Source organism: Nannospalax galili, unplaced genomic scaffold (genome assembly GCF_000622305.1).
Source record: "Nannospalax galili isolate Female #2095 unplaced genomic scaffold, S.galili_v1.0 scaffold589, whole genome shotgun sequence".
In the NCBI taxonomy this organism is placed as follows: Eukaryota; Metazoa; Chordata; class Mammalia; order Rodentia; family Spalacidae; genus Nannospalax; species Nannospalax galili.
In genome coordinates, this window is record NW_008360324.1 from 4,303,870 (window position 1) to 4,328,132 (window position 24,263).

A 24,263-nucleotide genomic window follows, 5' to 3' on the forward strand; every position below is an offset into this window, starting at 1 on the left:
AAATAATTAATTAACCTAAGCCACCAATTCCATGTTTAATATGAGCTAGATGTTTACTTTGCACAAGTCACTGTGTTAGTTATTACAGGAGACAAAGTTGAAAATGACTCTGTAAGTCAAATAATTTTAAACATTTGATGAAACATGCATACTGAAATAAATTGAAGTCAAACTTTAACAAATGCTGAAGGAAAAAAGCATGAACAGATGCATAAGATGAAAACATCATTTATTTGGTTTGGTGTGCTGGCGAACACCTATAACCCTGGCACTTACAAAGGAGGAGGCAGGAAAATTATGAGTCTAGGGCCAGTTCGGGATATCTAGTGAGTTCAAGACCTGCCTGTAATACGCTGTGAGGCATTGTCTTGAAGGACCAAAAATTAAAAACCAAAAAAGTTAATAAAACTCTTATTTCCTGGCAATCCCCACAAAGCAAAGGCTAAACTAAACAGAACTATTCAAACCCGTACTTATACCATCTTCAATTAACAATGCAGAGAAGTAACAACAACACTGTTGGACAGTGGAACAAGCGAAGTGCTACATTCTAACTCCATTCCAGATTGACGGATTCAAGTACAGCTCCAACACCAGTCACCACCACTGTCAAATGCACACCACCAACCACACTGATGAGACCCATCATCTTGCTGATGTTTACCAGACACACTGCCAATAAATCTACCATTCCTTATTAATGGGCTGATTGAAAACGTCCGTACAATCCCCGGCATACAGAAGGTACCTGGCAAATGTCATTGAATCATAAGACTCATGTAAATGAGATAGGGGAGACTGAGACTTACCTGGTTTCCCACTCCCGTCCAACAAGATTGATGACCACATTGCTGTATTCCACAGCTCTCCGAATAGAAGCTCTGTCTCTAGCATCCCATTCCTAGGACAGTAGGAGCCAATCAGATGAAAATAAAAGATCCTCAGCACTTAACACGTCTATAAGATCCTCCAGGCATCTTTCTTGGCCATCTATGCTAGTCTAAACACACAGTGCCATTTCACGGACTCCACTGGTTACAAATGAAATGATGTTGAGGTCTCAAACTCCCTGCTGATTCTTCTACTCTTCTGGTGGCACAACAAAGTCAAAGTACATGTCACTCATGAAATCAAACCATAGAAAAGAGGTGGTTCATATTTAATGGGCCAAATTTAATGGAGTATACAGGATCTTATTCAGCCCAAGCTGGCCTTAAACTCCATATATGACCACAGATGTAAGCACAGTAGTAATTTTTGTCCACCCAACTGCCTCCCAAGTGTGTAAAAGAATTCAGTACTCAAGTCTTCCTGAAACACAGCCAAAGAACTAAGCATCATTTGGGAGGAAAACAAACAAACCTTTTGGGCAGTAGTTACCCACAGACTGCAGAAATGAAGATCTTTTAAGGGGAGCATTAAATTGTGGCCATTCAGGACTATTTCCTCATTTCTTTTGAATCCTTTCCTCATTGTTTTTGTTGCTGTCCTAGTAATCAAACTCAGGGTCCTGTGCATTTGAGGCAAGCACTGTACCAACTAAGCTACATCCCTAGCCCCTAATCCTGTTTATAATCTCTTATCTACCTCAAAGACAAGGAAAACAAGAATCAAAGGAAAGAACTGTCTAAAACCTCAAGGTTTTTATTACTGTCCTTATTTATTTATTTTGGGACAGGGCCTTATGTAACCCAAGCCAACCTTGAAATCCTCCTCTACCTCTAGAGTGCTGGGAAATCCTCCTCCAACTCTAGAGTGTTGGGACTATCAGTGTTTGTCACAAGGCCCAGATCTTTTTTATCATTGTTGTTCAGATAGGGCCTCACTCTTCCTGGATGGCCTGGTACTCATTATGTAGGCCAGCCTGGCCTCAAACTCACAATAATCCTCCCATCTCAGACTCCTGAGTAAGTGAGCTGTGGGCATAAGTCATCACGGCAAGCTCAATTTTCTTCTTAATATAGACATTCTGTCCTTTTTACCTCAGGTTACTTAATCAGGAGTCACTATAGACAAGTTCATCAGTCTGGCTGAAATCATACATGATTTACAAGCAGCTAGCTCTCTAAGCTCGGGACAACCAAAAAGCTCCCACATTTTTAACCACTCCTTTAAAAACTTTCTCCATCCCCCCCTCCCCCAACCTTACTCCATCAGCAAGTCCTGGCCTAAGAAAGAGTCTAGAAATTGAAGAAGGACAAGAGGGAGTACTTAGAAAAGATCATTCAAAACTAACCCCACACCAATGAACGAAGCACTCAAACTGCCCACTTGTGGTTTTGTCTACAGAAGCACTATAGAAATTCAGGAGGAGGCACACACAGAATTCTGAATTTTACTTTCTGAATCCTCTACTAGCCATATTTAGAAGAGTAAAACAAAATCAAGAGAAATTCATGTTAATATTCTAGTCAGCCCAATATATCTAAAATATTATTTCAATATGAAGTAACTGTAAACAAATATTAATATACACACCGAATATTTTTTCATACTGTCTTTGGAATCTGAAGTTTATCTTACAATACAACTGAATTTAGCCTAGCCACAGTGCAAGTGCTCCACAGGTACACATGGCTGGTGTCTCCCACACAGGGAAGCACAAGTCTAGAGCAGAGGTTAGCAAACTAAGTCAAAAGGCCAAATCTGGCTTGCAGCCTAGTTTTATAAAGTAATATTAGAACACTGCCACATTCATTCACTTAAATAATATCTATGACTGCTTTCACGTCAGAACGGCAAAGTTCAGTTAACTTTGAAAAAGACACTATGATCTGTGAAGCCTAAAATAATCATTATCTGGTCCATTACAGAAAGGTTAGCTGATTGCCACTGTGGAGTCGGCATGCCAAAACGAGAGCTGCAGGATCCTTACGGATGTGCTTGATCCATTATGGGTTAAACTGCTGCTTTATCCCCCTTCCTTTCACTCCTAAAAATGGCCATTAACAACTCCAAATATGTGTCATCAAGTCTTACCAGAAAGATGATCTGGCCCAGGTCACCCATGGGACGAAGGTGCATAGTGTCATATGTATCACATCGATAGGGTATGATCACCTGGGACCCCATACGTCCTAAAAAAGGTTGGAATGAAACAAGGATCAGCATCAACCTAACAGTGATTTTGTAAATATTTGAACTCCAATGTTACATATGAGTTAAAGCTTACGTTGCCATACTAAAGATGCCATAACTTCTCAGAGTCCTTGACTCTCATCCTGCGGTCCTACTGAGGTGTTCTCTTACTGCCAAGGCTGATAAAAACCCTACGTACCTAAGATAGCAGTAGCTTGTACTACTGTTAAAACAAAGACAGGAGGCTCTCAGCTCCCATGGGCGAGCCTAGTTAAGCACCTACTCAACTCAAGGAACTTGACTTACTAAGATGGTTGGCAACTTACTGACTTATCAAGATGGTTGACAAAGTATTGGCTTACCAAGATGGTTGACAACATATTGACTTGATTTACCAAGATGGTTGGACAACGTATTGACTTAGCAAGATGGCTGACAATGTATTGACTTACCAAGATGGCTGACAACCAAGAGAGTTGACAATGTATTGACTTAGCAAGATGGGTGACAACATATTAACTTACCAAGATGGTTGACAACATATCGGCCCAGGAATCCTGTTGCTCCAAACACAGTGGCCACAACCCCACTGACAGAAGAACGCCCACCTTTCCCATGTGGTATGACGGCAGGATGAAGTTGGCGATGCGGTGGGCCATGAAATGCAGATGTGGCTGCAGCAATAATAGCTGGACCTTAAGCAAAATCCAGAACAAACAAAAATAGCACATATTAGCATAAAAGTAACTATGAATACCAACAGTTTCTTTCCCTAGAAATGTGCAACATTCAAAAAACTATTCACAAAACTATGAGTAGTGCCTTAGTGACCAAGTACCAGAGATAGCAAACACAAATTATTGCAACATAAAGTCTGTAAGATATGAATACATAAAATTAGAAAGTAAATGCCATGTCCTATGGATATCAAACATTAAGTCACATTGTCATGAGAAAGGATTTCTGGGTAAAGTGTTTTGAGAAAGGTCTTTTTCTTTAGAAGAAGTATTTCATTACAGCTTTAACATATTCAGTAACATACTTCAGAGCAAGGATACATCTCTTACAAAAGTGGCTGTAAATTTTTAGGTTCACAGTTGAATTAATACAGTTATACAATACTGAACTCAGTATAAACCCTGTAAGACATAAAATTGAATGAGTTTTTACCCTTTAAAGAAGATCTCCATTTCATTTTAAAATATGCTGTTTCCCACATTTTTAATGCTACTAACAGATGTTTGCACATGTGTCTTTAATCTCTATGTATCTGATGATTACTAGTCACAGTCAGTTACACTCAGATCCTTAATAGCTGAGTATGGCTATAAAGTCATCAGGTAGATTTCACTGGTAATGTTTATCACCTCTACTATTTAACATGAAGTAAATTTTTATGTTTCCTCCTCAAATATGTCTTTTTTAAAAAATTGTTGATTTTTTTTGTGTGTATATCATACAGGACATCCCACACAATCTTATTCATCTATATACCCACTTCCCAAATGGCACTCTCCCACAGCTTCCCCCCTCCCACACATTAGAGCCCATATACTCTGTCGTCCCTATTACTGTCCACTGTGTTGTCGACACCCCCAGCCGTTCTCCAGTGCTTGTCTATCTGTTGAATCTAGTCAGCCTATCTAGAGAGTCTTGTTTTAGGAAGATCAGCTCTTCCTCATCTAGCAGCAATCAGTTGTAAATATTCCTTTAGATAAGAATGGAGTCTTAGGAAGGTTTTTAAGAGGAATAACAAAGACTAGAATTCCTTGAGAAATACATTGGCACACACAACAATGTAGAACAGAAGTAAGAATGGACAACTGGAGCAGGGTGATGGTAAAAAGCCCATCTGGAAGAGGCCGCAACTGCCGCCTAGTGAAAAGAAAAACTGGCACTGTGCCCTGGAGGCAGAGGACTACTGGCACAGGGCATCTCAAAAAGAAAAAAAAAATAAGGCTGGAGAGATGGCTGAGTTGGTAGAGCTTGCTGTGGAGGCGGGAAGAACCTGGGTTTACATGCTTGGCATGCATGGAAGGAAAAAAAAACAGTGTCGTAGTCTGCTTTTCTGTTGCTGTGACAAACACTACGACTAAAAGTCAACTTAGGGAGGAAAGGGTTTATTTCATCTTACACTTCAGAGTCCATCACTGAGGGAAGCCAACACAGGAGCTCAAGGCAGGAACTTGAAGCAGAAATCACAGGCAAATACTGCTTTCTGGCTTGCTCAGCTACCAGTCTTAACTAGTCCGGGGCCTAGGAAGGGCACTACCCAGAGTGAGCTAGGCCCTTCTCCATCAATTAGCAATCAAGAAAATGCCCCACAGACATGCCAACAGGCCAATCTGATGGAGGAAATTCCTCAATTGGGGTTCTCTTTTCCCGAGTGACTCTAGGTTTGTGTCAAGTTGAGAGCTGAAGCTAACGAGGACAGCTGAGCATGGTGGAAAACCCCAGAATCACAGGGCTGGAGAGGCAGAGACAGGGTGGATCCCCAGAGCTCACTGGCCAGCCAATCTAGCCAAGACAGAAAGGTCAAGGTTCAGTGAGAGATCCTGTCTCAAACAGAAGATGGAGAACCACCGAGGAAGACATCTGACATTGTTCTCTGGCCCCCACATGCATGTACACAGACATTCTCATGTACCCACATGCATGTGTGCACACACACAAATATGCACACCTATATTCCACCCTACTCAAACCTACTCAAAATAAAGCAAAAGATAAAGAGTACAGTTTGAAGGTGAAAACCACTGAAAACATAAAAAATGATTTTAAAAAAGTGTACAACGTTGGAGAAAATGTTTTCTGATTTTTAGGAAGGTTAATACAAAATAATGTGTCAAATCGCCCACCATCTTTTTCATGGGCTCAGTGTCTAGGACTTTCTTTACAGTATGTGTGAAAACTGAGCTGACACCTGCTACAGCAAGGAAATAACGGCTTCCTCCTCTAGCAGCCCTTTCTGATCTGAGCCACTCTAAGTTAGAAGAATCTTGTTCAAGGGGAATCAGTTCTCCCCAGTTTCCACCCATATCTTATCCCAAAGTAACATCAGAAAAGTCTAATTCTTTTCTGCATCGCCGTGCAGCACGTCTCCCCTGCTACACTCTCTTATGCAGGATGAGCATATACAGTTCTATCAGCTACACGTCTGTGGTAGAAACAGGCATCGCCTGTGGGCACGCTCTGATCTTCTAGCCCCTTCCCACTTAGAATAGTTTTAGAGCAAGGTGCCCAATTTTCACCTAAGTACAAACAACAAAATGATTTAAAGGGAAGGAATTTCTGTTCTATTCAACAAATTTTGGAGCTTAGCATTGGTGTGCTTAGAAAACATGGAAACAAATGGGATTTTTTTTTCCACTTTTTTAAAGAAAATCTGTGTTTTCTTCCCAGGGGCACTCTGCCCAGTCATCACACTATGCAATCAAAAAGTATGGCATTAAGGAGAGCAGAAGAGATGGCTCAGCAGTTAAGAGCACTGGCTGCTTTTGCTGAGGACCTGAGTTCAGTTCCCAGCACCCACATGGCGTCTTCTGTAACTCCAGTTACAGGATCCAACGCCCTCTTCTGGCCTCTGCAGGCACTGCATGCTTCAGCTGAGATTACAGGTGTGAGCCACCCTGTTGCCCTGTTTTAAATTCTTATTGTAAGCATTCCTTCTGGCTCATTTCCCAGTCAATAAGCAAAGACTGGGGTACAGGGATATCTGACCCCCTAACCATAACTGTTGAACTCTCCCTTTCTGCCCTGGCTGTCTTGAGCAAAAGGACTATCAATTAAACAGCTGGACTGCCCTCACTGCAGCACCAAAGATTCTGAATGCTCCCCAGAAGCCTTGGAAAGCTACACAATGATCACAGAGGACTGTCCTGCCCAGCCTCAGCCAGGGCTACTCGAAACAGTTTGTGCCAGACTTTTTGCTGTCACGAGCCTCAATGAATTCTAGATGACCCTGCAACTTCTCCTAGGCCAGAGTGGGAGAACTGTTGGGACTGGTATTAAAGACATGGCTGTGACTGGTCCACACATCCCTTCTCAGTCTACAAAGCACACTGCTCAGGCTCAGTGAGCGGTGGGAGGCTCTCTCCTGTGCTGCCCTGCTTCTGTCCTACCATCCCAGACCTAACAGTCATTTCACTAACTTGGGAATACTACCTGACTCCTTTTTTTTTTTTTTTTAACTTTCTAGACTGTGATTTTACCTCTAGAAGTTCAATTCGATGTTTGACATTTTCTGTGGGGCACAGGTGAAGGCACACTGGGGCTGCAGAAGAGTAATAGAAAATTGATGGAAAACCTCTTGGTGCCTAGGAATGAGAGAGGTTCAATGTCAAGGCCTGGATCCCCAGGGCCTGACTGCATTCTTACCACTATGTCTCTGCCTGGGTAAAACCTCAACCTCTCTGACCTTCCAGGTCCCATCAACCCTAAAGAGATAGGCAGGGGAGCTGGAGAGATGGCTCAGTGGTTAAGAGCACTGGGTGCTCTTGCAAAGGACCTGGGTTCAGTTCCCAGCACCCACACAGCAGTGGCTAACCACCATCTGTAACTCTAGTTCCAGAGGATCTAGCGCCCTCTTCTGGCCTCCACTAGCACTGCATGCATGGCTGTACTTACATGCAGACAAAACACTCATACAGAAAATAAAAATAAATTTTTAAAAAAAGATATGCAAAGATGCTGCAATTCTTCACTGGTGTTTCAACCTTCCATCGCTTCCACAAACGACACTACAGTTTCCCTTTCCTCATTTTATATAATACTTAATAGTAGTCTTGCCACACTTAAGTGCTGCCTCACATAGTTCTGTCTACAATGTTTGGATTATATTAGATACTAAACTCGCCTCCCCAGAGTTTACCCCAAAGCTTACTTTAGTAGAGAAATTAAGGCAGAGAGGTTAACATCTGCCATATCTGCTAAAAATAAGTTCAAGGGGAAAATTAACTAATGAAAATGCCTAGAACTGTGGGAGCAGATAGAAGGTCCTCTATCATTCAGTCTTGAGTCCCCCAATGTCACGGTTTAAGAGCCAGCAAATGCTTTTGCAAAGCAGCAATGGCTACAAAAGCATCCATAACAATGATCACACCACCACCTTCTAAGTTAGGAATTCTAACCCCCCAGGACAATTAAAAGGACCAATGCTTGACCCTCAACTAGCTGAACAACAGAACTTCCTGTAGTAGCTGGTTTGTTCTTTTTGTTTTTGTTTTGCTTTTTCCCCTAAGACAGGGTCTCATGTGGCCCAAACATGCTTCATAGTCACCGGAACTTCATTCAGATCCTCCTATCTGTGGCCACCTCAGGAGCATTGGGATTACGGAATACAGGCCTCCATCACTAGGCCTGGTTTATGCAGTGCTGGGGATCAAACCGAGGACTTTGTGCAAGCTATGCACTCTACCAACTGAACTAGTCTCAGTTCCACCTGTGGTGCTTTTAAAAGCTTAAGGTACAGGGCTGACTTCAAAACTTCTGATTTGCTAGCTCTACAATTACAATCCTCTGTAAGTTTCCCCTCAGTGAGTCTGTTAGGAAGCAATTTTGAGAGCGAATGACAGTCTGAAATGACTAAAATACACCATGGAAAAATAAACTAGGGAGGTTAACTGGGCCCGTTTGTGGAATCCAGGAGAGAGCAAAAGAGTCTAACAACCTCTATTTTTTCAGTCACCTCTTAGTGGAAGAGCAAATTTATGTTTTCTACGTGAAGACTGAGAACAGATTCAATCACAACCAAAGGGAAAACAAACAAAGCTGGAAATTCCAAGCTATCCTCCGTTCTTTGCTGTTCTTTCCGCCCGGCCCCCCTCTCTCCAAAAACATCTCTCCTGCAAGCCCTAATGCCACGACCTAATGCATTCTCCACCAGGGGAGTCGCGGAGAACCGTTCTGGCTGAGACGGACACCAAGGCTCAGAAACGGAGACCGATTTCAGCTTTGCACAAGGTCATGAAGTCAACCGACGAAAAACCTTCTGCCCGCCTCCCTTTTCCTCTCTGACGCTCCAGGAAGAAATATTCCTCGTACCCCAAACCCTTCCAACCCTAGCCACGCTCTGTCTCGATCCTTCAAGGGTCCCCTCTTTTTCCCCTTCCCCAGCTCACATGTGAGCCGGGAGGGTGAAAAAGAACCTGGAAGCCGCTTGGAGGCGGCTGCGGCCGGCACGAGCTCCGGATCTGAGATTCCTGTGGCGGAATCCGGCCCCGGCCCGCTGTTCCCGATGACACTTACGTGACATTGGCAGGGCCCGGACAACCCGGGAGTGGACGGTGGCCACCATCTTCTCCCACAATGCCTCACGGCCAGCGCTTACGCCCACTACGGCTACGCCTGTGGGACAAATGGTATCTCCCGGCCCTCTCTGCACAGGCGCAGGGAAAGGCAGTGGGCGGGCCGCCAGAGGCCGTAGAGAGGAGCCTAGGGGATGGAGCTGGCTGGAGGAGAGGACGCAAAGGAGGGGAGGAAGGAAAGGGGAAATAATCCTAGGTCAGGAGCGGGCAGTGAAGATAATCTTAGGTCGCTGGGGAGCCTCAGGTTCAGAGTCGACCAGGCATGCAGCATGGCTAGCTTCAATGTTTCTGGCTCAGCAGGTTGTTCCCTGAAAGTGTCAGACAGCATCCCGGGTGAAGCTGGAGTCAGGGGAAGGCGTGGCCCGGGAAGATGCTGTTGCCCCGGAGGAGAAAGAATGGTCGGTGCTAAGTGAGGGTGCTGCACTAAGTGGACCAGTGGGTAAGAGAAGTCGAAATGCCGAGTGCCCCAGACGTGTAAGTGCACGCGGAGCCCGCCCAGCGCACGCTTTCCCGTGGGCCTTTACTCTAGCTGTTTCTGTTCTCCGAATACATAATCAGGTGTTCGCATCCATTTTAGTCTGCTCATAGGTGATCCTCTTCAGGGACTTCGCTGACCACCTGTCCAACGTGGTGGTCGTTCCAGGTGGCCAGAATATTTGTTTGGTTTTAGGTTTGCTCTGTTTGGCTTTGAGTTTTGTTTATTGAATCACCCGACCCCCCCCCCCATGCATCCTGGAGTCCCCTTGAAAATTTGACACAGCGTCTCCCTATGAAGCCCTAATTGACTTCGAACTTGTGATCCTTCCGGAGTACAAATATATAAAACTGAATGCCATGCTGCCCCATCAATTTTTTTTTAATGGAAAAGCTGCTGGTTTCTTTATGCAGAGCAATAGCTTGTTTTTGTCTTTTAAACTATGGACCCCACGGGGTGTAGTGGTTAGTGTCTTTAATCCCAGCACTGGGGAGGCAGAGGCAGGTGAATCTCTGAGATCAGGGCCAGCCTGGTCTATATAGTGAGTTCCAGGCGCTGGAGAAATGGCTCAGCACTTAAGAGCACTGGCTGCCCTTCCAGAGGACCCAGGTTCGATTCCCAGCACTCACATGGTGACTAACAACCAAATGTAACTCCAGTTCGAGGGGATCCAGTACCCTTTCTGACTTCCCTGGCTTTGCAAAAACACAGGTGCACTTACATGCAGGCAAAACACTCATACACATAAAATAAAAATAAATAATCAAAATTTTTAAAAAGATAAAAACTATGAACCCCCTTGAAAAATCTGCATTGTTCTAGAAATAGACATCTGGAGCCAAAAAATACCCCAAAAGAATTAAGCACTTGGATTTTAAAGTAGTTTATTTTGTAGGGCATGGTGGTGCATTCTTGTTATCACAGCACTTGGGAGTCTGAGGCAGGAGGATCCTGAGTTCCAGGTCAGCCTGGGTGACGTAATGAGACCCTGTCTCAAGTAAAAAAATAATTACTCTGGTCAGCCCTTTGATGTCTCTAAATACAAGGCAGCCAGTTGTAAACTCATGTTCCCAGAAGGAAACTGCAACTACCTTGAACATTCTATAAAGGCTGATTAATTGATTAGAATTTTAATGATTGTGGAAAGGCTGGAATATTTCAGGTCCAGAGCCAAATTATCTTGAGGCTCCTAGAGAGCCATTTACGGCCCATCTTTGTGTGTAACTGAACATCTTTGTCACTATCACATGAAATGTTTTGGAACAGACCACTAGTTTCCACTAACCCAGAAGCTAAGAATGTCATCAAATAGCATCTGAGGCATATTCCCCGTCTTAATCCATCTGTCTCATGTGTCCATCAATGTATTTGAATAGTGTATTTATGACTTTCTTTGTTCTGTTACTATAAAACCTTCATGAAATTGTTACCATGTTGGAACATGGAATTTGGGGTAACTCAGACTTGTGTTCCTGGACCATGGTCACTTACATTTGGCTCCAGAATAAACTTTTCTCTCTAACCTCCTTTGAGGTGATGGCTATGTTTTATATGTTGTCACAGTGATCCTGGGAAATATGCCTTAGGCTTATCAATAAACAGCTTAGTTTGAGGGGATCTTTCTAGACTTGATACTTTTTAAAAACTTATTTTATGTGTATACATATGTTGCCTGCTAAGTGCACCTGTGTCATGCAATGCCCACAGAGGTCAGAAGCGGCTTTTGGATCCCTTGGGACTGGAGTTACGGACAGTTGTTAGCTGCCGTGTGGGTGCTGGGATTCAAACCTGGTTCTTCTGCAAGAACCACCAGTGTTCTTAACCCCTGAGCCATCTCTCCAGCCCTAGACTTGGTACTTTTTTCAGTGCTTTCAGTTGTTTCTGGAAAGAGGGTGTGTTGCTAGACTAGGCAACAGGCTAGTAGTAAGCCACTGACTAGGTTTGCAATATCTGTTTCCTCTCTATGTGCCCCTGCTGTTTATCTATTTATGGCACTTGGGATTGAACCCAGGGCCTCATACGTGCAAGGCAAATCCACCAGTTCCCTTTTTACTTTGAGTCAGGGTCTCACTAAGTTGCCGAGGCTAATCTTGAACTCTTTGTAGCCCAGGCTGACCTTGAACTTCAATCCTCCTATCTCAGCCTCCCGAGTAGCTGAGATGCTGTGATTACGGGCCTGCCACCACCAGACCCAACTCACTCCTACTGTTTATGAAGTGTCATTTACCAAATTGAATTGGAAGACAAAAGAAACCCTTGGCTTTGAGCAGAGAAGCATTGTAATGCTGCATTGTCTTGTATGGCTTATCCTCCTGTGTGGTCTCAGCACTTGAAATTTGCTAATCCTGGGGCTGGAGAGATGGCTCAGCAGTTAGAAGCACTGACTGCTCTTGCAGAGGACCTGGGTTCGATTTCCCAGCACCCATGTGGCAGCTAACAACCATCTGTAACTCCAGTTCCAGGGGATCCAGTGCCTCCTTCTGACCTCCATGGGCATCACACAACATGGGTGTACACTTAACACACTTACATGCAATATACTCATAAATTTTTTTAAAAATTGTTTATCCTTGATTCTGGGATCAATGTGATATTAGCATGTTCATATAACAATATGAATATGGGTTCTTGTTGGGGAACCCTGCCGTTAAGGTTGGCTCCTTTCTCAGCAGGGGCTTCCTGCCTGACTTACCTGGAAAGTGCCACCAAGCACGGATACTTGGCCTCATTTAAAACATGACCTTTGGCATAGTTACCTGGAGTAAAAACTACCCCCAGGTTTTTTCTATATGATAATTAGGCATTTCCCCATAGTCGGATGATGGGATCCCCTGCCACATGTAAGTAAAGCATCCTGTGAGCACCTGTCAGCTGAAGCTTTGGCTACTGCCGCCACACTATATTTTCCCTAACCCCCACTGAATAAACAGAGCTATTTCACTGAGTCTGGAGCTGTTTGTATCACTGAACCTGCCTCCCTGGAAGGGCTTTCTTCCGTCAGTGCTCACTGGCTGTCCCTGACCCCATTAGTCACTTCTGCTCCCTTTATCCTCGTGGACCGGTGGCCAACGACCCACAAGGAAAGGGAGAGACCCCACAGATTCTGATAAATTGGTAGGCCCCACCCCCATCATCAGCAACCTCCTAACCTCAGTATAGCAGTTCTACCATGTAACATCTTTGAGTCAGACTCTGCCTCATGTTCTCAATTTTGGTGTCAAGGTGTCATCAGGTAGTTGAAAGAGTATGAACTTTAACACTCAGAATATTAGATCCCGTGACCTTGACCAGTTCTATACCTAACAGGGAAACTAATACCCAGGAGATTGCCTCAAAAGATTCTTGTGAGGATTAGATGACATAATGGATATAAAAGAACTTTTCAGCTGCAAAGGACCATCATCATCAGGCATTCATGTTTACATGCCGCTGAACACCCAAATGCAGACTGCCCAACTGGAAAGGCTCTTAAGAGACCCACAAGCGCATATTTTTAATACTAAAGATGAAAAAGACTGAAAATAAAAAAATGATAGTCAATAAATAACTTCTTTGAATGAAGTCAGTGGTAAACCAGCAACTTTTGAATCTGTTAAGGTTTTATTTTGCCACCTTGGTTGGAAATTCTTCCTTGCTTAGGCTTCTCTTTGTGCCAGGTGTAGTGGTTTGTACTGTCAGTGGAGACAAGGATAGGAACACAACTCCTTGTTACACTGTCACCAGCTTTGGCACAAAAAAGAATTTCAAGGTAAGTCAGTATGTTACCATCTGAAATTTTTTAATTTTTAAAATAATTTTATTGTTTATGACGGTTGTGCCTGCATGTGTGTAAAGGCACCCATGCTGAGCAATGCCCGAGGAGGACAGAAGAAGGTGTAGGATTCCCTGGAATTGGGAGTTATGGATGGTTGTTAGCTGCCATGTGGGTGCTGGGATTTGAACCCAGGTCTTCTGCAAGAACAACCAGTGCTCTTAATCTCTGAGCCATCTCTCCAGCCTCTGCCATCTGATTTTTTTGTTAATACTCTGCTGTATTAAATAGAATCCACTGGCAAAAAGTTCCCTTCCCACACTCCCCAACACGTAAATTCAGATACTCAAAGGAGAGAATTAACAGGAGAAAACAAGCCTAGGCCTTCCAAAATAAACACCAGAGCCATCGACTGTATTTCTAACCCCCCTCCTGACTTTTTGACCACTCAATCTCTGGTAGCCTCTCACGGTTGCTATAGAGACAGTGATGTCATCAGTTGCCATTCTTATGTCACTCCCTAATCCCAGCAAGGAGGAGGTGCACGGAAGGCTGGGGAAGGGAACAAGATCTTCAGCTGAGCAGGAACAGCCCAGCATCTTCATTAACTTTAAAAGTATATTCTGGAGTCTTCTGTGGTTCGCTCTTCCAGAGCTACAGAGGTAGGAAGGCCCACTGGGTTAGAAAAGCAGCTTTTTAGGCAGTACTGGGGATTCAAGCTCAGGCTTTCTCCTAGCTCGGCAATCGTTCTCACTCACTGAGCCATCTCCGCAGCCCCAGATGGCATTTCTGAGGAACATTTCAAGTCAGTCCTTCTGTAGTCACAGTCCTTCTATTGGCCATAAAAACATTTCAAAGCTCCAGGCTGTTAAACTGCAGAGCTAAAGTATCTAAAGAAATATTTCCATTAGTTCTAATATCCCCCTTCTGGACTTCAGTTTCCTAATCTGTAGAGTATTAATCGATTTAGAAGTAAATGGACCTTATATTTTATATATTGACTTTTTCCCCCCTTCTGTCGATTTAATAGATAACACAAAGCTATAACTCCAACATGTTATTACTAACTTTTTTTAATATTTACTTTTGTTTTATGTGTATGCGTAGATTGCCTGCGTGTAGGTAAGTGCACCCATGTCATGCAATGCCCGCAGAGGACAGAAGAGGCAGTTGGATCCCCTGGAACTGGAGTTACAGTTGTTAGCTGCCATGTGGGTACTGGGATTCGAACCTGGGTCTTCTGCAAGAACAGTCAGTGTTCTTAACCACTGAGCCATCTCTCCAGCCCCTATTACTAACTTTTTTACTTTGTTCATTTATTTGTTTATGACAAGGTCTCATGCTGTAATCCAGGATGGCCTAGAATTTAGCTATGTACCCCTGGTTGACCTTGAACTCGCGGTAATCCTGCTTCAGCCTCCTAAGTGCTTGGATTACAGGCATGAGCCACCACACCCGGTTCCAGCTTTCAACTTAGACATTTATTCATTAACTCCATTAAATTTGTAGTTCTTTTCTCTTCATTATGGGAATATATACATTGATTTCCAAGGCTTAAAAACTTCATGGCTCATGTCTGTAATTCCAAGACTTTGGGAGGCAGAAGAGGGCGGATAAGGCGTTCAAGGCCATCTTCAGGTACATAGTGAGTTTAAGAGCAACCTGAGCTACATGAGACTCTGTCTCAAATAATAAACCCCAAGCAAACTAAAAAGTTTTTACATGCCTAATGATATATACCATCACCCAAGTCAATTTCAGCAATTTTAACAGACCAAAACAAACTTCATGGTTGCAGACAAACACACAGAGGACATAGAAAATATATTAAAAACATTAGGACATGGAGAGTTAAGAGTTTGCTGGATATGCTTGACTAGTACGTATACTTCCTATGAAAGGAATACTGGGCATTGGGGATGTTCATTTCCTTGCAGTACTGGAACTGGAAGATCTGACAGTAGAACAAGCAGCAGCTCTTGGTGGTAAACTGACCTTACAAAGCATCGCACGTAAAAAGATTAAAACACATGGCTTATAGGACTGGAGAGCTGGCTCCGCAGTTCGAAGCACTGGCTACTCTTGCAGAGGACCCGGGTTTGATTCCCAGCACCCATATGGTGGCTAACAACAGTTCTAACTCCAGTTCCAGGGGATCCAATGCCCTCTTTGACCTCTGTGGGCATTGCATGACACATGCAGGCATACACTCATACACATAAAATTAAAATAATAGATTTTTTAAAAATATTTGGCTTACTACCATAACTCATTTGAGTAAGCCGCCTTTTTGTATTCCCAGGTTCTCCAATTTAAGAAAGAGAAAAATGAGCTGCCTGGAATTAGAAATGGGCACGATTTGTATATTCATTCTTTCAACAGATAATTACTAATCACCATCTTTAAAGGTATTAGCTAGTATGAGGTGTTCTCATGAACCACTGAATAAAGTAGATAGGATGTGTTTAATGTGCCTTTGATTTGTTTTTTGAGAAAGGATGCCTACTCCCATCACATCCAAAGTCCTTTAAAACAAGTATTTGTAAGTAACCAGATTTACTGCCCTTAATAAAGCTCCATGTATTTCAAACAGTTGTTTATGAAACTTGATTTCAGCTTAAGGCAAGCTATTGAATCTTATTATAATGGAATCTGAAACCAGTAGTTTGTTAGAATCAAAATGTAGAGTTCTAATTCTAGTTCATGAAGATTTTCAGGATACAACAAAGGAAAAATTGGGCATCTTATTTCATCTTACAGAGAGGCGCAGGTATGAGCTAAGTTTATAATGAATCGAGGGAGCTTTCAGTGCAGAGCCCTAGAGGTAGAGGTCGGCATGAGAAAAAAAACGAGGGCAAAGAACCTTCCTGTCACTTTAGGCTGGCAGCAGACTACCTGGTCATCGTGCTAGCCAGCAATGTATTCCAAGACTGCCAGGTAGGGTGCAGGGCTTTGAAGAGCAAATGAGACTAAAAGACAGAGAATGTGGATTAAAGACTATTATGATAAGCTGTGGTGCTCACTGTGACGAGAGGCAGTGAAACAGCGAGCCTAAGAAAAGTGGTTACTAATGGTGAGGGTAGAGTGCTTTATTTAGAAGATGCCAACTGAAATGAATCTCAGCTTTCCAACTCAGAAGACACAGTGGCTGCTGGTGCCACTGATGAAATTACAGAACAGGGCAAAGTACGAAGAGGGCTGTGAACGTTAGCTAAGTCATCACTGCAGCCTGGACCCTGAAGCCATGGAGATTGAGAATCACTCAGGATCCTTGGCTAATTGGAAAGAGGCCAGTCTTAAGGAAGATCTACTCATATAAATTAGTGCTCTGGAAACATTAAAAATAACGCTTCTGTTACTCAAAAATAAGCTCATGTGGACAGAACGGACAAGGTAGAAGTATAGTAATTCATTTGGACATGTTTAGTTTTGAGTGTCTACTGAAAAGCAGAGAGGCTTTTCAGTAGAGGGGAAGGTTGAAAAGCAAATGCACAAAGAACAGGACATGGCTGACCAAGTTCATTCATTTAACAAATAATGATTAAGCATGAACAGCGTATGCGCGGCACTAGCCGGTCGCTAGAGATAAGAGCATGTTTGAAATATTGCAGGAGAGATCTGGGACTGAAGATATGCACAGTTGAGCGGGGGCTGAATCAGCCCCATTGGGTCACGCTGTTCCTGCCTCCCACATCTCCACCGTTCACCTGTTCTCCTTCCTCTTGTGTTAACTGTCTTTTGATGACATTTCTCATTTTTTTCTATGTCCAGATGGCGGATAGGGTTGACTGGTTACAAAGCCAAAATGGAGTGTGCAAAGTTGATGTTTATTCACCTGGAGACAACCAACCCCAGGACTGGAAAATGGTAAGGGTCAGCGTCTTCAGCAGCAACAATTAGAGATGCTTGCATTGTCCTCGGAAGCAGCCTTATTCTCTCCACCATCACCCCCCTCTTACTTTTGAAGGTGGCATTAGTTGGGAAATAAAAAATGAGCTCCTGTAGAATAAAACTTTACCAATTTTCCCCAAGAAATCCGATAGTTTATGATACTAAAAAGTGTGTATTACAGTGAAAAAATGTCTAGTTTTTAAACAGCTACTGATCTCTGGTACTCACGTAATGGAAGGAGAGGACCCAGTCACACAAGTTGTCCTTTGACCCCCACACACAAATAAATAAACTTTTAAAACTTGAAATCAATGTCTCAAGGCACACAGGAAGTAATTTCTGAAGTTTAGGATATCTGAAAATTCTGCAAAGTCCCAGCCTTCCTCCCAATGACATTACCACTACACCTTTAATATCCAGTAGGCATTTATTAAATGTTTGGTCTGTATCAGGCACTGTCAGTCAGGGTCCAATAAGAAGATAAAATCCACACCAGTTATTTCATATTTAAAAATTGTTTCCTGAGAAAAGATAGCACAGTACTAAAAGATATAAGAGAAAGACTTGAGGGATTCCGGAAATAAATACAGGAAATAAGTTTTACTACAGGCTGAGAGAGAGTCAAAGAGCAGGAAACTAAAACAAGAGCTCCCTTTCCCTCCCTCAAGGTTGCGTCTGATCTGGTCTGGTCATAGAAGGTGTGGCTGCCACAGAATGCTATCCAGGGCACAGATGAATCAGGAGGCAGCTCTTTCCTCCCCTGTGACCATACAGTACCCCCTTCAGGGCCCTCTTTTAACAAAGGCCAAATAGAAATGTTTAAAGCATTCACAAAGCAAGATGAGTTTGGAGTAAGGCCATAAACGGACTTGTACAAACACCGGAGTTTTAGCATCAGAGACATAAAAATAAGTTAGACAGAATTTTCTCCTTTTAAAGAGCTTGGATCAGTGAGATGGTTCAGAGGGTAAAGGTGCTTTCCACCAAACTTGACAACCTGAATTCATGCCCCAGGATCCATGTGGTAGAAGGAAAGAACTGACTCCCACAGGTTGTCCTCTAACCTCCATATGTGAACACTGTGGCGTGCACAAGTGCGTGTACGTACACACACACACACACACAGTAAAAACTACAGATTACATAATCTAATATATTCATTGTTGTAATCCTTACCCATAATATTAACATTTGTCCAACACCTAATTGTATTAATTTTATGTGACCTGATCTTCTGTTTGTACCAAATTTATTTTATCAATAAGAGCCCCCCAAAAAAGAAATATGCACAAGACATTAAGAGAAACAGACAGCAAATTCAGACTGTTGGAGAAAAGACCACCCAAACTGCTTCAGCTAGACTTTTTGTCCAGTTCTGTCCTTTCAAGTAGAGAAACAAAATGCAGATCAGTTCCAATATTAAATTAAATGAACAAAAATCCTTTTGACTTTTCAGTAACTGAGAAGGACCCTAAGAGATCTGAAAAATAAAAATTTCTGTTCCTGTGAACCTTATTACTCATGTGAAAATATAAAATGTAATATAAAATTTAAATATAATTTAAAATTTAAGTATAATTTAATACCAGTCTGGTGTTTCAAGTTATATAAGTAACTGTTCGTTGTTAATAAAAGGCAGTTTATGATCATTGCCAAATTTTTTGAACCATTGTTCAAAAATGAATTATTGTTGTTTTTTGTATTTTTCAGTCATGGGCTCACTATGTAGCCCTGACTGGCCTGGAACTTACTATGTAGACCAGGTTGTTCTCAAATTCATAGAGATCTGCCTGCCTGTGCCTCTGGAATGTTTGGATCAAAGACATGTGCCACCATATCCAACTGAATAATAATCGGTATAGATGTTTAAAGAATGTATCACTTCGGAACTGTAGAGATAGCTTAGTGGTTAAGAGCACTGGCTGCTCTTGCAGAAGACCTGGGTTTGAATCCCAGCACCCACACGGCAGCTAACAACCACCTATAACTCCAGTTCCAGGGGATCTGATGCCTTCTTCTGTCCTCTGTGGGCCTTGCATGACACGGGTGCACTTACATGCAGACAATACACTCATACATTTTAAAAAAGAAAAAAAAAAGAACCTGGGAGTGGTGGCACACACCTTTAGTCCCAGCACTCGGGAGGCAGAGGCAGGCGGATCTCTGTGAGTTCAAGGCCAGCCTGGTCTACATAGTGAGTTCCCGGACAGCTGGGACTACAGGGAGACCCTGTCTCAAAAAGACCAAAGAAAAAAAAAAGAATGGACCATTTCAAACTGGGCATGGTGACACACACTATGAGTCCAGCACTCAAAGAGTTAGAGACAAGAGAATCAGTTCCAGGCCAGCCTGGGCTGCATAGCTGGGGGAAGAGCAGGGAGGGAATGAAGGATCATTTCAAAATGTGAGGTGGTCTGAGAAAATTGGATTAAGTATGTTTAATTGAGTTAGATATGGAGAGAAAAATGTATAGCTAGCTTAAACTAAGCTGCTGAAGCAGATGATGGAGCAGAGAAGATTAAACCCAGTAACCTTTTGTGTTGTCCTTTATGGACATGAAAATTTTTCCTGACCTCCAAAGGACTCGGGAATGGTTTGGCATCCTCATTCCACACCTGCTCAGGATTCTGCTGTGTACGAGGAGGTGGACTGCAGAAGGCAGCAGACTCGCTGATAGTGGAAATAGGAGTGCTTAGTCTTTCAGTCAGTCATTGTGGCTTGACCAACCACTGCTGGAAGTTTCTGGTGGATCCAGTGGAACAATGGATATGCAGGGGAGGGACACATTTTTTTTTTTTTTTTGGTCTTTTTGAGACAGGGTCTCCCTGTAGCCCAAGCTGTCCTGAAACTCACTATGTAGACCAGGCTGGCCTTGAAATCACAGAGATCTGCCTGCCTTTGCCTCCCAAGTGCTGGGACTACAGGCATGCGCCACCACACCTGGAGGGACACATTTTTTGAGATTTAAAACAAGAATCAGACAATAAAACTTATAAAAGCAGGAAGCTCGTACAACTTTGGACACACTCTTATAAACCTCTGTGCTGTGCTGTAGGCCTGTTGTTTCACGAGCTATGAAGAGCTGAGAACAAAGTGATAAGCCAGCGTCTACTTTGTAGTTATGCTTTGGTATTCATAGGACAGTCCAGTTATGGAAAAGTGCTTTTACATAGGTTCATATGCTTTTCTCTAAACAACAAGTAACATTAAAAGACAACTTTCAAAGGAGGGTAGACTCTGCACTCCCATACAGATACAAAAATGAATAAATATATGATTTTATTTAATGTAGTGATGAAATTGGAGAGGCATTACCACCTGTTCAAAGCAGAATTTCAAAAGATGCTTCTAAGTCTGACATGGTGGCACATGTAGCCCAGGCTCACCTCAAACTTGCAACCCTCCTGTTTCTGCCTCCCCAAGGCTGGGATTATAGATGTGAGCCACCACACTCAGCAGAAGATCTGTAAGTGATTCATCCATCAGATCTGTAAGCGATTAATCCATCAGATCACCAAATGGTCAGGCAATAAGCCAGATTTGCAGTCTCTGATGCCAGCAATGGCTGTTCACCAATAGACCAAAACCAAAATTAATAGGGAAGAAAATTAAAGATGGGAAACAGGGCACCTGCTCAGTGCTTTTGCTCTCAGGGGCTCAAGAAAAAAGACATTGGTACACCTCCTTTAGGATGACACATTGCCAGTGAATCAGTCTGTCAGGCATCTTGGTAGACTTCCAAACCTGTCAAAAGGTAACTTTCAGAGAGGGATAGCACAGTGACTCATGTATATGAAAAATGAGCATGTGGGCTGGAGAGATGGCTCAGCGGTTAAGAACACTGACTGTTCTTACAGAAGACCTGGGTTCAAATCCCAGCACCCACATGGCAGCTAACAACTCCAGTTCCAGGGGATCCAACAGCCTCTTTTGTCCTCGCGGGCATTGCACAACACGGGTGCACTTACATGCGGGCAGTACACGCATACACATAAAATAAAAATAATAAAATATTAAAAAGAAGAAAAAAATGAGTACATTGAAGACTTCAACTCGTTAGTAAGGAACTGGTAAGGTTCAAAACTCATACAGATCAGAAATGTGCGCGTGGGAGGCAGAGCTCTCATTTATGTAGTTTACAGAGTTGTAAAAAGCTCCAAGAAAATAAGGATCAGATGCTGTAGCAAGGTGTGTTATGAGGATGTGTGAGGTTCTTTGTTTTCTGTTTTTTGGGGCTTTTTGTTTTTTTGAGACAGGGTCTCATGCAACCAAGTGGTCTAAAACTTGTCATGTGACTGGGGACAACCTTGAACTTTTGATCCTTCTGCCTCTAGCTTCCCAGTGCTGGGATTAAGGGTGTGCTCCACCATGCCTAGTTTTATGAGGTACTTGGGAATCAAACCCAGGGCTTTGTCCCTGTTAGGCAAGCACTCTACCAACTGAGCACAGCCCATTGTGTAGTTTTACACTCAAGTACAACATTAAAGATGTGTACTGCCATGTCTGGTTTTATAAGGTACTTGGGAATCAAACCCAGGGCGTTGTGCATTTTAGGCAAGCACTTTACTAACTGAGCTAATTCCCTGGGCCAATGTATAGTTTTACATTGAGATACAACATTTTCCTTATAATAGCTATTATTTAAATTGGGAGAATAATTTGAGAGGGTTTTTAAACTAAGCACCAGTCATTTAAACCCAGCATAGTAACAAGAAGCTTCGACTAGCTTAGCAAAAGGATAGCAAAACTGCTTCTTTCTAAGTCATTAGTACACAGGAGTGGAGAGGAATGGTTTTAGAGGCAGAACTGGATTGAATATGATTCCCCACCATGCACCATCTGTGGAGTGTAGTCAAATTATCCACCTTGTCTAAGCCACTGTTTTATCAGTGAAACGAGGAGGAGTATCTACTTTGTAGGGAGACTGAATATTTGATGAAACAGTGTAGGCAAAGGATTTAGCAGAGCACCTGGCAAACTACTGCTGTCAGGGCTGGAGAAATGGTTCTGCAGCTGAGTGCTTGCTGCTCTTGCAAAGGACCCAAGTTCAGGTCTCAGTACCCACATTGGGTGGCTCACAACTGCCTGTAACTCCAACTCCAGGGGATCCGACACCCTCTTCTGGACTCCCCAGACATCTGCACATACAGGCAACCCCCCCCCACACACACACAATAAGTCTTTTTAAAACATTGCTGCTATGGAACAAATAGTAGCTAGTAACTCTGACTTTCCTAATAAACTAATAATTTGATGACATACTAGCAATTTGGTAATAAAAACCCCAACTAAGGCCAGGTGTGGTGGTGCACGCCTTTAATCCCAGCACTCAAGAGGCAGAGGCAGGTGGATCTCTATGAGTTCAAGGCCAGTCTGGTCTACATAGTTCCAGGACAGCTGGGGCTACAAGGAGACCCTGTCTCAAAAAGACCAAAACAAAACAAAACAAAAAAACTATTTTTTTTTAATGGGCAATATTTGTGATCATTACTAGATTGACAGGTGAGCTACAAGAATCATTTACATGTGATGATAAAGAGGACACTGCCACATACATGGTCTTATTCTATGTTCAAGTTATTGCCACATATAGATTAAATAGATATATAAATATATACAAATGCAAATCACAGCTAATGTCCATCAAAGAGTTTGTAACTACACAAAACTAATTGTCCACAGTTATTAACAACCTAATAAGAAATCAGATTGATATCAGCTAGTTGATGGGAAGCCACTTAGCATGTCCAGATTTTGTCTGAGTAGCTTGTCAAAATGATTAATTATGCACAGCTTTCCTTGAATTTTCTCATGTTATAAAAACTATACTTATAATAAAAGACCTAAATACAAAACAGGTGGTTCTCAGAAAACAGTTCAAATGTTAACTCTTCTATGGGGCTGATGACTATTAGATCATAAGGATGGATGCTTCATAAGGATGTTCAGATCAATATAATATAGCAAGCACATGGGCTCTGGAGTTGGACTGCCTAGGTTGGAGCTTTGCTTCATCAGTGATTAACTTCATATTTTTTAAAATTTATTATTTTTATTTTATGTGTATGAGTGTACTGCCTACATGTATGTGAGTGCCCCTGTGTCATGCAGCGCTGCAGAGGTCAGAAGAGGGCTTCGGATTCTCCTGGAACTGGAGTTAAGGATGGTTCATAGCTGCCATGTGGGTGCTGGGAATCAAACCTGGGTCCTCTGCAAGAGCAGTCAGTACTCTTAACCGCTGAGCCATCTCTCCAGCCCCAACATATTTTTAAATGAATAACTAACAATCCTTCTTTAATGAGGAAATAAGAAAACTAACATGGGGCTAGAAAGATGGCTCAGTGGTTAAAGAACACTGGCTGTTCTTGCAGAAGACCCAGGTTCAAATCTAGAACCCACATGCCAGCTAACAACTGTCCATAACTCCAGTTCCAGGGGATCCAACAGCCTTTTCTGTCCACTGCGGGCATTGCATGACACAGTTGCACTTACCTACATGCAAGCAATATATGCATACACATAAAGGAAATAAAAATAATAAAATATTTTTAAAAAGAAAACATTTAGATTTATTTTAAGAATAATTGAAATGTGATGGTAGCCTTAAAATCCTTAAAACTATATGTGTGGCTATAGATACAGATATAGATGGATATATAGTAAGTACTGATATATAGTAAGTACTCAATGAATGTGTGGGTTCCATTTATGGCTATGCTGGAGCCAGCTTGGGAGGGGTGATGATTTTTGTAACTGGCCTTTG

The 24,263-nt window shown here is 42.6% G+C and overlaps 2 protein-coding genes across 4 annotated transcripts in view; one reads left to right on the forward strand and one right to left on the reverse strand.

Annotated features, from left to right (window-relative positions):
* The window catches only part of Ndufa9 (NADH:ubiquinone oxidoreductase subunit A9), a 32,978-nt gene extending 23,508 nt beyond the window's left edge, over positions 1-9,470 (reverse strand). The window contains exons 1-4 of the mRNA XM_008825453.2: positions 9,325-9,470; positions 3,603-3,773; positions 2,980-3,077; positions 810-901 (exon numbers count right to left, since the gene is read on the reverse strand). Of these exons, the coding sequence (XP_008823675.1) occupies positions 810-901; positions 2,980-3,077; positions 3,603-3,773; positions 9,325-9,373 (410 nt within the window). The 5' untranslated portion in view covers positions 9,374-9,470. The remainder of the gene's footprint in view (positions 1-809; positions 902-2,979; positions 3,078-3,602; positions 3,774-9,324) is intronic.
* Positions 9,471-9,494: 24 nt separating this feature from the next.
* Positions 9,495-24,263, forward strand: part of Akap3 (A-kinase anchoring protein 3) — a 31,250-nt gene continuing 16,481 nt past the window's right edge. For 2 of the 3 annotated variants that reach the window (XR_003848166.1, XM_008825456.2), the window contains exons 1-2: positions 9,495-9,822; positions 17,381-17,476. Coding sequence is in view for 2 of the 3 variants with exons in the window: in XM_008825456.2 (XP_008823678.1) it covers positions 17,381-17,476 (96 nt within the window). In the remaining variant the exon portion in view is untranslated. Of the gene's footprint in view, positions 9,858-17,380; positions 17,477-24,263 lie in introns of all 3 variants that reach the window. The other variant, XM_008825455.2, reaches the window with a different exon arrangement.